The sequence below is a fragment of the Struthio camelus genome, chromosome 23, assembly GCF_040807025.1.
Source record: "Struthio camelus isolate bStrCam1 chromosome 23, bStrCam1.hap1, whole genome shotgun sequence".
NCBI lineage: Eukaryota > Metazoa > Chordata > Aves > Struthioniformes > Struthionidae > Struthio > Struthio camelus.
Window position 1 is genome coordinate 9,769,908 of NC_090964.1, and position 14,018 is coordinate 9,783,925.

At 43.6% G+C, this 14,018-nt stretch overlaps 1 protein-coding gene and 1 long non-coding RNA gene across 6 annotated transcripts in view; one reads left to right on the top strand and one right to left on the bottom strand.

Annotated features, from left to right (window-relative positions):
• Nucleotides 1-8,962: 8,962 nt before the first annotated feature.
• LOC138062054 (uncharacterized) lies at nt 8,963-11,829 on the bottom strand. Its single transcript, XR_011136041.1, has 2 exons — nt 11,245-11,829; nt 8,963-10,387 (listed from the first exon to the last, which is right to left on the bottom strand). It is a non-coding gene; the product is annotated as an uncharacterized lncRNA (long non-coding RNA).
• A 268-nt stretch (nt 11,830-12,097) lies between these two features.
• The window catches only part of ZMYM4 (zinc finger MYM-type containing 4), a 44,624-nt gene continuing 42,703 nt past the window's right edge, over nt 12,098-14,018 (top strand). For 2 of the 5 annotated variants that reach the window (XM_068917672.1, XM_068917673.1), the window contains exon 1: nt 12,100-12,231. In XM_068917672.1, coding sequence (XP_068773773.1) covers nt 12,190-12,231 — 42 coding nt within the window. In that variant the 5' untranslated portion in view covers nt 12,100-12,189. Of the gene's footprint in view, nt 12,232-14,018 lie in introns of all 5 variants that reach the window. The other 3 variants (XM_068917675.1, XM_068917676.1, XM_068917681.1) reach the window with 2 other exon arrangements.

The following is a 14,018-nucleotide window of genomic DNA, read 5'->3' on the forward strand; positions in this document are numbered from 1 at the left end:
GTTTCCACCACGAGGTGTCTCAGAGGTTATAGCACTGAAAGAAGAAATTTGGGACTGACTGTAAGCACAAAAAATGGCATTTCCTTATGGTCACACTTAGTTATTTCTGCTCAGTAAACAACAAAGAATATTCAGTGTAAAATAGTTGCTTTCTACCTTTGCTGTACCCTAAGTGTAAGTGAACTATATTTTAGGAAGTTATAAATTTTTACTACTCTTTGAAAGAAATAAAGCGTTATGGTGAAACAACTGTGAGACTATCCACCTCAAAAGAGAAGAATAAACAAGAAGCAACTCTTGGTTCCATCTCGCAGTGGTAAGCTGCTATGCCCACTGGAAGTATCAGCAAATGCAACTTCTGGGGGTTAACAAGGGGATACGATCTCAACAGCAGGTATTCCAGCTATAGACAAATTGAACTGGCACAGAGTGGACCACTGACAGTGTTCACCATACTGAGTGTAGTAAAGAAGAGATTGACAGATTAGGAGGGCTATGAACATTGGAAAGATATATTTTAGAAAATGAAGGATACTGATGAGAAACTTACTGAAGAAGTTCTTAAACTAATTCTTCTGGAGGAAAAAGTGCTAAAGAACAAGTATTTGTAGTAACACTAATTTGGATGAATGTTAAGATTTTATAATCCTCGCCCCTCCGGCATGCCCACTGCCAAGTAGATCAGAAAAAGCCTGACTGATAAAAAAAAAAAAACCACACTGATTTTACTCTCTTGCCATCTCCAGATCTGCGTGCACGTGGCATAGGCTTTGATCCACCAGACAAACGTGTTCCACGTTGCATGTCTTTTAAACACTAGAGCCACAATCCTCATCACAAGTGACAATTTCTTTCTATCTCAAACTATTTCATAGCATAATTCTGCTCCCAGACCTGTTTAAATCTGGATGACTCACCTGAAGTCCACAAACTAGCCAGGATATGATTAAATGTCTTTGTAACACCATAAATGCAATGTAAGTATTTATCCTGGGCTTGCAATCAGACACATTGATGTAGCTATGAGGACCTGAAACAGAAATGACCTCTGCTAACAGTCACCCGATTTTGTAAATATTCACGCTAGGCAGCTTGCTGTTATAATACAAAAACAAACACCGAGGAAAAAAGCTTGAGATGTTCTCGACAGTATGTCCCACTGCAAATAAACTGTCTCTGAGACTGGAAACTCTTCAGGACAGCTGTGATACATTTGAAGCTGCTCTGTAGTATTTCTCCATACTTCTTATTGATTTGGTTATTGGGATGCTTACTGCATATCTTTTAGTTTAGTTTAACAGAGACTTTTGGGAAAAAGAAGCAAGTGAGAGAGAGGACTCAAGATCCTTCCCTCCCCGACAATGCTAACAGCTATGTTAAAGATTATGCCAGTGTTACTACTTTTGAAGATTTTTCCTACTATACAACCAATCTACAAAAGTGAATTGAGCAAGTGTAAGAAGTGGTTGATGACTAAAGAGAGGAAAAGACCTGTAGCAGTCTTCAGAAGGAATACTCGAAAGAGTGAATTAGGCTGACACTGAGGTGTCTGAAGTTATGCGTGTCTCGGTTACCATCGAGGCAGCGATAATCTTCAGGTAAGAAAGGCATGTGTGTCAGCAGGTGGTTGATTTAGATTTGTTTTTCCGTAAACTCTTTTCTCTTCCTATAAATACAAACAAAATACTGACAAGAAGAAGTCTGTTTTATCTCTGTATTATTAGTTGCAGATTTCTGGAGGAAAAAGCCACATGTGTCCAACCAATTAAGTAAGAATAATTACTCCTCGAGGTTCTTTTAAGTGTCCTATCTACAAACAGTAAAACTCTGTGAATCACAGTAACATCTACCACAGCTCAAGAAACAATTAAATCTTGCAAGGAGATGCTGGGTCTGCATTCCCTTTGCATTCCCTGGGCATTTTTATCTAGAAGGGAACAGTTCAATGGCAGAAATTCAAGTAGTACCACAGGAACTCCAGATGTTCAGCAACTAAAAAAAAAAAAAAAAAAGAAAGCAAAACAGAGTGGACAGAAAGATCAGAGCAGTGAAGAACCCGAAGGTGCAGCCTAGCACCTTTACCCTGCTGCAGGCTCTGCTAGTCAAGACTATGGCATACTGGGATAAACCTGTCTGGAACAGCAGGGATTTCTGCAGAACAGTTTCATTATACTGGGACTCAACACAGTTTTGTGAATAACAGCATCACCTTTTAAAGAATGAAGGAGGAAGTAAAATGCCTACAGCAACATCTGGTACATAAAGCTGAGAGACAGGATGAAAGGAGCGTCTAATAGCTGCTACATTGGCCATTCAGTGTGCACAGCAGAGCTCTCAGCGACTTTCCTGTGTCACTTGATGATGAGAGTTCTCCTCTCTCTCCCTCCTCCACTGTTTCACTCCCTGCTTGAGCACTGATTAAATCTGCTCTCCAAGCGGATTTTCCTGTACACCATGACAAATATGCCTGTAGGCCATTTTTTAACCCAGATGAGTGAAAGTAATGCAGGGCCAGACAAGAGATTACAGTGACAGTAAAGCAAATACAAAGACCGCAGGGAGGGTTGATTGTCTTTGCACAGTAACTTCATTGATTTCCATGGATATAATCTTGACTTCTGCTGGAATAAAGGAAATCAGAATCAGGCTCAAGAGTTTACAAAAAAGGCAATATTGGAAGTCTGCTCTCTGAACGCTCCAGAGACCAAAAGTTCACTTCACAGTTCTGTGGGAGGCCGTATTCTCTCAACCAGGGAGGGAAGGATAACATTACGGATTTTCCACTTCTAATTTCTCCAAACTAAATGAAGTTTCTGAATCTTTTTCAGTAGCAGAAATTTTGAGCGCCCTGTCAAAATCCAAACTAGCACAAAAGCCACTTAAGAGAAAAATGAGTTCTTCTGTGAAAGAAATGTTCAGGGGGAAATATAACAGGAAACTTACTCTGTCATGTCCCTGCCTTTCCCTTCCCTCTTCCCTCCCTTCTACCTTTCACTCTTCTCCCTCCCCTTCCCATGCTGGGCAGTGCGGCTGGTGTGGGAGGCCACAGGGGGAAGCTCTAACCAGTTTACAATTACTTTGCCTTGCTTAGCAGATCCAAGGACAGGCACTTCTACACATAACTTCACTCCTCGTTGGCTTTCCTGACACTGCTATGGGTTCCAGTGTTTGTAAGGGAGGGTTTGGTCTGTAAGCCTGGATGGGTCAGACAAGCATTGGGCCTGGAAAGACAGTCAGTGGACTTGTTGAAACCAAGAAGGGAACGTTATACACTGCTATTATAGCCTGAGATAGCAAGTACAGCTATTTATCGTTTGTGCTCATGCAGCTCCAACTGCCATTGTATCTGACTACCTCCTTACCTTTAACACGTTTAACTTCATACCCCAACTCACAAAGAGAGAGCTCCAAGACAGGGAAGTCCTGTGACTTGTTCAAGGTCACACAAACAGTCTACAGCATGGCAAGGAAAGGAACCTGGTGTTTTAAGAGCTGGGAGAGCACTGGAACAACTGGGCCTTCCCTCCCCTGACTGCCTGCCGTCTCGTCTCTCAGCAGTAATTGCATTCTGCCAGTGGACGGAGGAATGCTTGTACACGGTGGGCACGTCTGCTAAAGGCACACTCGAGCATGCCAAGTACGTCTTCTACGAGGCTCCAAGAGCCCTCCATTTCCCATGGAGTCAATTTGAGTTAAGGATGCTCACAAGCTTGCAGAAAGCACTCAGCAAAGTTGTGTGACAGAGCCATCAATCTATACATTTCCTTGACCTGCGGAGAGAAAAAGATATTCATAACTAAAATGTATCCTGCTGCCCTGAAGTTAACAACATCCATTTCTTCTGTTAAGAGAACTTCAAATTTTGTAACTGACAATAAATAAGTGATGAGAATGGAAGGTAGCTGTTAAAGATAATCCTATTCCTCATTCTTACAGAGGAGGAATCAAAAGCTCAAGGAAAAACATACAAATCAGCTCTGCAAAAATTCCAGCAGCTCTGAATTGCTGTTTTGGTTAATATTTGCCTATGCAAAGAACGTAAGCGGGGCAGAAAAAGTGAGCAGACTCACCACACTGTATTTCATCACACTGCCATGACCTTCTGGAAATTTTCAGATTGGCAATGTCTTCTATGTATATTTTTTACCTATTATTACTTCCAAAACATAAAACTCATGTTTTATGTTTTGGGAACATTGGAAATATACAGAAGAGATAACCATAAGAATTAAAATTTTTTTTTTCATAACATGAGAATCATAGAAGTATTCAAATAAATAGTTTTACTCTGCATTTAGAAAAAGTGATGTAGTCACAGCATGAAATTCAGGATGATGTCAAAAAGCAGCATCCAGAGTTTCTAAGAGGGCACCTCCACATAACTTGTAAAAAAAAAAAAAAAAAAAAAATCTGGAAGAGCTTTCCGAACAACAGAGATGGCCAAATAATTCCATCGATTATTCCTGTCGATTTTCAGTAACTCTCAGAAGATGAGGACAAAATTAATATTGTAGTAACTAAGCAACAGATTAGACTTCCCAGGGAATTATAGGTCTGATCTGACACCTATGCCAGGCAAAATTTGTGACCTTGACCACACTTGGATTTTGCAAATGTCTTAGATTTCCCTTTTTAAAAAATAAAAGTTTCCACATCTTAGGGCAAATAATATTATCTGAACAGCACCATATCCCAATGCTTACTTGGGCCTGTAAGCAGAAGGAAACAATGCCTCACTGAATTCCTATTAATCTCAGTGTATATTACTCTGAATGCTCAGTAATGACAGTTTGTTGCCAACACTAATTCCTCCACTGCTGATCAAAGTAGCAGAGGGCTTTGCTTCAGGAAGTAAGCTTATATGGGGTTGGAATTCTGATATTCTGCAAGGAAAGAAAAGTAAATGAAAAACAAAGGAAATACAAAAGCAAAACAAATGGGAATGGAACTGAGATCAGAAGTAGCAGCTGTCTAGCCGGAAAGAAATTTTCCTTACAGAGGCCTGCTTTTCCCTTAAAAATTAGCTACATATATTAGCTATACTACTTACAGGCATGAAAGAGTCCTACAGCTTATATGGTACAGCTTTGCTGGCAAAAGCTCAAGTGCTGACATACTTCAGCAGCAGTTTTGGTGTACATCTAACTGTCTATGGCTGTAAGTGATGCAAGATTTATAGGGAGAGGTAGTATCTTCTACGAGACAAACTATGTAGTTAGAAAAATGTTTATACAAATCCCAAGGATATTAATTTGGGTCTTAGAAAAGAGATTCTGAATCTAAAAGTTCACCTAGTCTTTCCAATAATATTTATTAGTTTATTAAAAGGTATTTCCTCTCCCTTGCCTTGACACAAGAATCTGATATAAACCTGGTATGAACTCTTCTGCTGGCATAAACAGTCTCTCCACCAGGAGGACTTGCCAATAAATCTAAACTGGCAGCACAGACAAGGCCTGAATATAGCAGAAAGTAGCTAAAGACAGCGTAGGATCACCTACCGCATCAAAGATGTGTTTTCTGCTTGCTCTCTACGCTAACCGCCACTTGAGATCTGCAGTGGACTACATCCTTAAGTGTCTTGAGGATGTATCTAGCTCATGGTCTCTAATTCAATAAGAAATCTAGGCCTCTTCTCCCTCCGAGTTCTGTACTTCTGCCACAGATTTTTTCATAATAGACCACCTAGTGTAAAAAATAAGCTTCAAAAAGTACTACAAGAAATGGTGAATTGTAGATGGCTTACAGACCAATTTGAAGGTACAGGACACAAATGGTTGAGTCACTGATGCAGAGTAGCATCAGCTTTTTTTTTAAATATAGAATTAGGTATAAACATTTAGATACCGGATTTGCACATGTTGGTCACTATCTATTTAAATATTTCATGAAGTATGCAATTAAGTTCCTTTATCATTGTTATTGACTGTATGATTTTAGATATCCAGTGTACTTATCACTACCTATGTTCCTGGCTTCTTTTTGCATTTCTTCAGGGTGGCATGGTGAAAATGAATGAAAACAATCTCCATTGTATTTATAACCAGATTTACTTTGGGGATCTTAGAACTGCAAAAGCTGACTGCTGGCATGTTTTGAAAAAAAAGCCTTAAAAAAAGATGATGCAGAATGGATTTATAATGATCTGTAATTATAATAAAAGTATGACTGCACTAAACTTAAGTTCTGGTCCAAATTTCATATACACCCATAAAACCATCCAAACAGAAGTTAACTTTATAATTAACACTGGATAATTCCCATTACACAAGGATACTATTAACTATGTATAGTAGTTTTATTTCTTTCTAGCTGTTTACATTTTTTCACCCTCCAGCTCATGGAGTGCTTTGGATAATGCAGCATGCGCAAATGAAATCGCTCAGAGCCGTGTAAGTGATTGCTCCACTCTCGTCCTCCCTGAGCGCAGGAAGACCCTGCTACTCTTATGTTCTTATCAAGCAAAATACAGAGGGGCATTTGTTCGCACGAGCAGAGCTAGAATATTCTCTTTTGAGTTCAGCTTCCTCCTTTCATCCCACCCACCATCAGACACTTCCTGACATTTCTCCCGCAGGCAGAGCAAGGCAACTGCTTCCCCCCCCCCCCCCTTTTGCAACGGCTGCTCCTTCAGTAATCTGTGGGTGGTGGGGGAAGGGGATGTTATCTCAACAGCAGACACCACCAAGCAAGTCTGGGACGTGAGGGGGAGTTTTAGGATGAAAATAGGCCTCTGCCACCCCTCCTGCATTTGTGTATCTATGACTAAGCACACCGAATCCACTGCTTTTTAAAACTTGGCTTCTCTCTTTCCTTGATCTTTGCTGTTTCCAAGCTCTTGAGCCCCTTTGTCCTTGCAGCCTGGGGGACCTCGCTGAGGCAGGCCCCTGACATAGCCAGTGCCACGGAAATACAAATCCTGCCCAGCAATCGAGCCCCACTGCCCCAGCTGCCCTGCCACCCCTGCCATCAGCCTCTGCTGTGCCTTGTGCCACCGGTGCAGGGGGACAAAGTGAGAGCAACTCTGGAGCTGGGAGATAAACCCCCATTGCTGCTCTAGTGTCACCCCCACCCCTCCCAGTCTGCTCAGGCGCCAAGACAAGGCTACACTAGGATTTTTTTTTTTTCCCTGAAATATTCACTCTTTTTGCTTATATCATTAAAGCCCCATCTTGAAAGCTGCTAGCATCTGAAATATGGGACCATTTAAAACTAGGAGGTTTGAGCAATTCTGTACATCTCTGGGTCAAAAAAGGTTGCCAGCAGCTCATCTCCTCTAGAATTGTCACTACTGCACCACAGGGGAACTGCCTGTAGGTTCAAGGGACCAGTAGGGAGAGTATGAAATAAAGCTGCCAGGTTCCAGGCTCTCTTGCCTAGATCACGTTCTTACCCTCTTTCCCCAATACAGCTTCCTCTGAGCTTTAAACACCATCTTCTCTGTACACCAAGACAGATTTGTTGAGGACTGGGATTTCAGGGGGCTGTAGCTCCCTCTCCCATTAGCACTGCCCAGTGCACCCCTTCAGATTTGATGTAGAAGTGGCCTCACATCACATCCTTTCTCAGTCCCCTACCGCAGTCTGGACAAAGAAGAGCACCACGCATCCTTCTTTCCCTCAACTCTGGCATCCCCTCAATCCTGTAAATTCTGGTTCCTCAGGCTTTCGGCCGCTGCTGTTCCCTACTCTCATGCTATCCTATCCCACAGCCCCACAGTGCTTTGCTCATTGCACTCCTTGGCTTCACATGCGAGGCAAACAGGCCCTCTTCTCTTGTCGAGTCTTATGCCTGTTGTCTAGACCAGACACTTGTATTTGTGTAATAATGTCTGGAGGTCAAACTCCACACTGGCAAAAGCCTGAACTGAGAGAGGGACTGAGAGCAGCATGAAAGAACTCATGTCTGGATTTTGCTCAGGAAACTCCACTGGTAATAGCTTCACATTGTTACTAGCATAAAGCATGTTTGTAAAGGGATGGTTTGCCAGTATAGCTACATGGGTCTAACCTATTCTGGTTCAACCTTTTCTAGTGAAAGAGCTGGGCAGTCAAGAGACATACAGGTTTGCTAACTCTAAACTCCCTTTTTTTTTTTTTTTTTTTTTTTTTTAAAAACAGTACATGCTACAGTGTTCTTCTGAGTTCTCTCACTGGCCCCCAGATGTGGGTACAACGTACACAACCACCACGTTTCTCATATGCTTTTGTATCAAGCCCACCTTACAAAGACTGTCCCATTAGGACACTCACAGAGCTCACTGAAAAAGAGAACAAGATTATTTGTTGTCATTGCTTTTGATCAGAAGCACTTAACAGTATTCTAAGCATCTGCAACTGTAATTCTCTGAACAGAACCTGAGCTCAAACAGAGGAAGGAGTGTCCACATCGCAATATAAAAGGCTGGCAGGTTTTCTGGATGATCTATATTCAGCTGTGCATGCCCGTGGGTATGTGGAAAGATCATTTATCCAGTTCATTGAACTGCAGCTTGCATGTGAAAGGAGTTTCATGGTTTCTTTTTTAAATGTCACTGTTTTAAAGACAAACAGTCTCATGCAGAACTGTGCAGCAGATTATAATATGCAGACGCCAGGGGTAAATTAAAAAACAATTCAAAAACAATACACAGTGGAACAATCTTATCTTTTCCTTGCCTTATCCAGGCATTTATCTAGGTCTGATCCTACACTACCCATCACATTATCTACATATTACACACTCTCTTCTTTCGCCACATTAATACATATACAGTTCATTTAGAGTCAAAAGTAAGTCAGGTCTGAACAAGCCGGAAAACGTGCTGCACAGATCAATTACCCTATTCATAGAAAGGGCTAAGATACGTCTACAGAACATATATACTGGTGTTGATCTAGGTCTAAATGGTCCGTGCTCATTGTCACCCTCTCACCTGGCAGGCCATAATATCAGCTTAATCAAATCTTCCGTCAGGCACAGATTTCAATAGCATATGATTTTATTACACTGTTTTAATGACAGGATCTATTTTTAACAAAATATTTTGTTTGTTGGTCTGAACGCATTTTCAGTTGCATATTGAGAACTCAAATATTTTCATCAGCTCCCTAATTTATTTATGAGAAACATGCAACAAAATAGAGCTACTTGTTTCTGTTAGTATGCTCTAAGTTCTATAAAATGTTCATTTTACAGAATACTATAGACATATACAACACAGCCCCAAGAAGTTATAACAACAAGTTTGTCAAGTCTTGTGATGTTAAGTGAAAGCCTCACTGTATCTGAAGTTATTCTAAATGCCTAAGCTTTTGGAGTCATTGCTACATGACAATATAGGTTTAATTAGAACAAACAAACAACCCCCCCAGCACACTTTCTAACCTTAAGCCTGAAAACGTGAATGCAGTGCACCATAATGTCTCAGAAATCAGAGGTCAAAAAAAAAAAAAACCCAACTAAGCTTGTTATTCTCAAACTCTTGACTTATAAGCCAACCTCATCTTTTAAGCTCTTCCTCCTGACTTCTGAGTACTTGAATTTCTTAACATTGTTACTAATTGTTTAGGTCATTTATAAATATTTATATTCTGACAGAGCACTTGCATTCTTTCTTTTTCTTTTCTTTTTTTTTCCTTCATTTTATATCTTTATAGAAAATTCCACTCAGAAATATGTGCATTTCCACTGCTTAAATGAACTGCACATGTACAACATATCCGTGTAGCTACACATATGCTTTTGAGAAATCTGCGCATACATAACAGTCATTTATGCAGAATGTCCACATGTCCTGTAGTCTGGTCAGCGCATTAGTGGACATATCCAAGGGGAACGTTGATATATGGTAGCCCTACATTTAGGATTTCTAGCTATCCAAGAAACAAAACCAATGTCAATACTAATTAAGTCACATAAAATTTTTCATTATTACTATATTTTACACCTATTAAACTATTCACACTTCTCATCTGTAGCTATCTAAGGATAAAAGTACTTTTTAAACACTTATTAAATATCACATCAAGCTCGGTTTCCACATAACATCTTTAGTCATAAAGAATCCCAAATTCTCTAAGAAACATAATGAAATGATATATCAACCAGAATTATTTTATACTTGAGGATGATGATTATTGTGTAGTGTAAAGAAGTATTATTTATAAGTTATTAAATTATTACATACATTAATTATTTCACTGGCACTGGAATGCAGCCACTTCTAAAGAAGGATTTGACAGGATTTCATAAATGAATCCCGATAGTAGGTATCCAACGTTTGAGGCCAGATGAAGGATGGTGTTTACATAAGAATCACTTCATTCACCACTGAAATGCAGCAGCTGCTGTTTAATACCACATGTCAATTGTGCACATCAGATAAACCCAGGAAGTGGAGATTTCTCTTTAAGACAAAGTTTTAATTAGCAGTTAGATCATTTAAATAATAAAGAGAAAGGAATACATTCTTCTTATCAAGTATTTGTAGGTGGTAGTAATGTTTGACATCATTCCCAATAAAAATGGCAAAAATCTGTATCTTATCCATACCTTTACCTTTCTTCTTAACAGGCCTATATCTTGCTATATGTATGCTTGCATATATATGTTGCTATATACATTTGAGTATGTTAACTATTGGAAAGCATGAAAACGACAGGCAACATTACAAAGCATTAAATAACAAAGTTTTCCTCTTGAAAAGTTACACCAATTTTTGCAACCAAAATGAGGCCCCTTAGGTATTTCAGGTTAAACACATATGCAAATCTTTATAGGATTAAGACCTCAGCGTTCATAGAAAGAACTCTTATAGGAACTTTTGAATAACACACCAGACTAGCAAAAGTCTGGTCAAAAATAAACCATCCACTACTACACTGAAAACATAAGTGTTTTACTGTTGTGCCACCAAATGTTAAATTAACGAGAAAGTAGGTAGTACTTCATTCATGGTTGATACTGCACAGGCGCTATCAACAAAACCCAAACTGGTCTGTTTTCTCTGGTTGATTCCAATAAAGCGAGAAAACTCAATGTCCTGCAAATATCGCACGTAGTCTTCAAAACAACAACAGTACAGTAGATCCAGCCTAGAAAGGAAGTGCCTCCAGGCTCCACGGCAGCACAAAATTAAAAGTGAACCGCATCTGGCCGAAAATTGGGTTAAATCATCTCACGGCTCAGGTTTGCAACGCAATTAGTTTGCGACACGATGATTTGTACGGCGTCGAGCATCCTGTCGAAAAAACAAATACATACCCTCTTCAACAGGAAGGCCACGAGTCCAACACATTTGCTTCTGGAGAGGTGCCGAACGGAAGACGCGACGATGCCGATTGCTCCGGGTCAATCCTCACAGCTACTTTCCCCACGGCCCCGGCACACCTGGGCAGGAGGTGCGGAGGCCTCAGAGGCGAAGTGGGAGAGCATGGCGGGAACAAGGCGCCGGGGACGGCGTCGCGTGGTGAGGCGGGCGCTGTGGCCCGACCTCAGCCTGACGCGTCGGGGCGCCGCAGGCAGGCGAAACGAGGCTAGGCCAGGCCAGACCTGCCCGTGGCGCTTGTGGGGGACTGCCAGGGCGACACCACCACTGGCTCCTGCCACACGCAGGCCTGGTCGCCATGACAGGAGGTCGCGGGCCTGGCGGCCACCACCACACCCATCGAGGGCCATCATGGCGCGACGCTCCCCAAGAAGAGCTTGGCGCCTCACGCCCTCGCCCACCTCAGGGCGGTCGTGCTGGACAGCACCCCGAGGCCCGCAGCCCCCAGGACCCCCCAAGACCCTCCGGGCTCCCCCGAGGCCTTTGGCGCGCTTTAAGAGGCAGCCCGCCTGGCCCTGAGGGGGCCGCACCGCGCCTGCGCGGCAAAGGGGGGGGGGGGCCGAGAGGCGGGGACGGGCAGCAGTGCGCAGGCGCGCGGCGCAGGCGCGCTCCGGCCCCGCGCTGGGCTTGTCGTTGGTGCTCTGAGTGGGCTCGCGGCCTGGCGGGTGCGACCCCCGCGCCCCCCCCCCTCGCCGCCCTGAGGGAGCCGCCGGGCCCCCCGCCCGCTGCCAGCTCCCTCCCGCCGCAGCGCGGCTCGGGGTCGGCCCCCGGGCACCCCGCGCACCCTCCCCCCCGCAGCGGGGGGGGGAAGGCTGCGAGGGAGTGACCCCCCCGGCCCGCCGAGCCGGGCTGGGACAGCCGAGGGGGGGGGGGGGCGCAGCATGGCGGAGGCCAAGGAGGAGGGAGCCGGACCCTGCGCCAGGGTGAGTGGGGGGCCGGGCCGTGAAGGGAGGTCAAAGGGGAGGGGTCAGGGGGCGGGGCCGGCCTCGGGCGGGGGGGTCCCGCCGCCCTTTGGGGCTCCCGGGCAGCCCCGGCCTGCAGGACGCCCCCCCCCCCCTCCCGGGCCCGGGGCAGGCTGCCCCCCGCCAGGCGCCTCACGGTTGTCCGCTCGGCTGAGCACCCTGTTCCCCCTGGCTGTCAGAGTCCTCGTGCGGCGTCTTCGCCTCGCTCCTGGGCAAGGAGTGTCGTGTGTCGATCGATAAGCGCCTCGGCCTCGCTCGGGCACTAAACTCGCACCTCGCTAGGCTTCGTCACCGCTGCCTGAGCGCCTGGCTGCTCCGTGTTTAAAACGTGCGACGTTCTTGCTGTTTTCTTTGAATTTGTTTCGGTTGTCCGTGTCGGCCCGAAGCGCGCCGCCAAGACGGCAGCGTCATCCAGTTAGGTGCTCAGACCGCGGCCGTTGGGTGAGTACCGTTAGCCGTGCTAACCCAGAGGCTTGGCCCTTCCTTGCCACAGTTTGGTCTGTAAGTATGCTGGGCACGCTAATTTGCTCAAAGTAGTAATTAATCTTTTAAAAACAGTGAACAATTCTCTTTTGCCCATGTCTAACAGCCTATGAAGTAACTGAGGGAAAATATCTTTTTTAGCAGCGCTCAAAATAATCATGCAACAAGTGGGTCCTCTTTCCCGCAAGCACATAGCTTTTGACTGAAAATCTTCTAATAGAAAGGAGGTTAAGTCTGAATTTGAGGTTTTGTGGAAGGGTCCGTAGTCCACTGCTAGTATCTGAGCTGTCCAGTTCTCTTTTCGCAGAGATGAGAAAGTCTTCCCAATCTCTAATCTTGAGAAAGGCGAGAGCACTATCCAAACCTTTCTGTTGCTATATATGAGAGAAGTTTCAGCTACTGCATTTGTTTCAGGCAGCACGAAACTTGTGATTGCTGTGAAACTCATTACTAAACAGAAAAATTGACTCTTGACAGTATAACAGGAAGAGCTGTGTGCATATTGTTCAGCTATTCTACAATTATGGAAAAGAGCATCCTAACTGAATTGTCTTAAGCCCGTGTCTTTCAAGACGTTTGCACTCGTATATACTTACGAGCAATCTCAAAGAGTTTTATGGAATTGCTCACAAATGTTACATAGATTTGTAAGTCTCTGGAGGATCAAGATTTCAGCTCTCTGCAAGGTACTTAGAGGGAAGTGGCTGAAGGTAGGACAGTAGCTTAAGAAATCTTAAATAAAACTTCATTCCCAGTAACTTAAATGTTAGTGGACATAGAGAAGAACTTTTATACCGTGAGGACAGTCAAGCATTGGAACAGGTTGCCCAGAGAGGTTGTACAGTCTCTATCCTTGGAGGTTTTCAAGACAAGTCTGGATAAACCCCTGAGCAAAGTGGTCTGACCTCATAGCCAGCCTTGCTTTGATCAGGAGGTTGGCCTAGAGGCTTCCTCAGGTCATTTCCAACCTGAACTATCCTATGATCTCTACTTTTTTAGGTCCTGACTTTGCATCAGTGCTTTATGTAGTATGTGTTGTCCCAGTGTCCAGTGATCTGAACACGCTCAGTGCCTTGATACGCTCAATTTATCTGAGGCGTTATCTGGGGTCGCCCAGCCAAATATATCGGGAAAAGAAGAAGATGGACTTTTTTTCTTCTTAAACTTACTCATTGTCTGCTAAGGAATAACAGAAAAGTATCATCAAGTTAGTATCCTCTTCATTGGTCTCAGGAAAAATTGGTTCTGTATCACCAGGATAATCA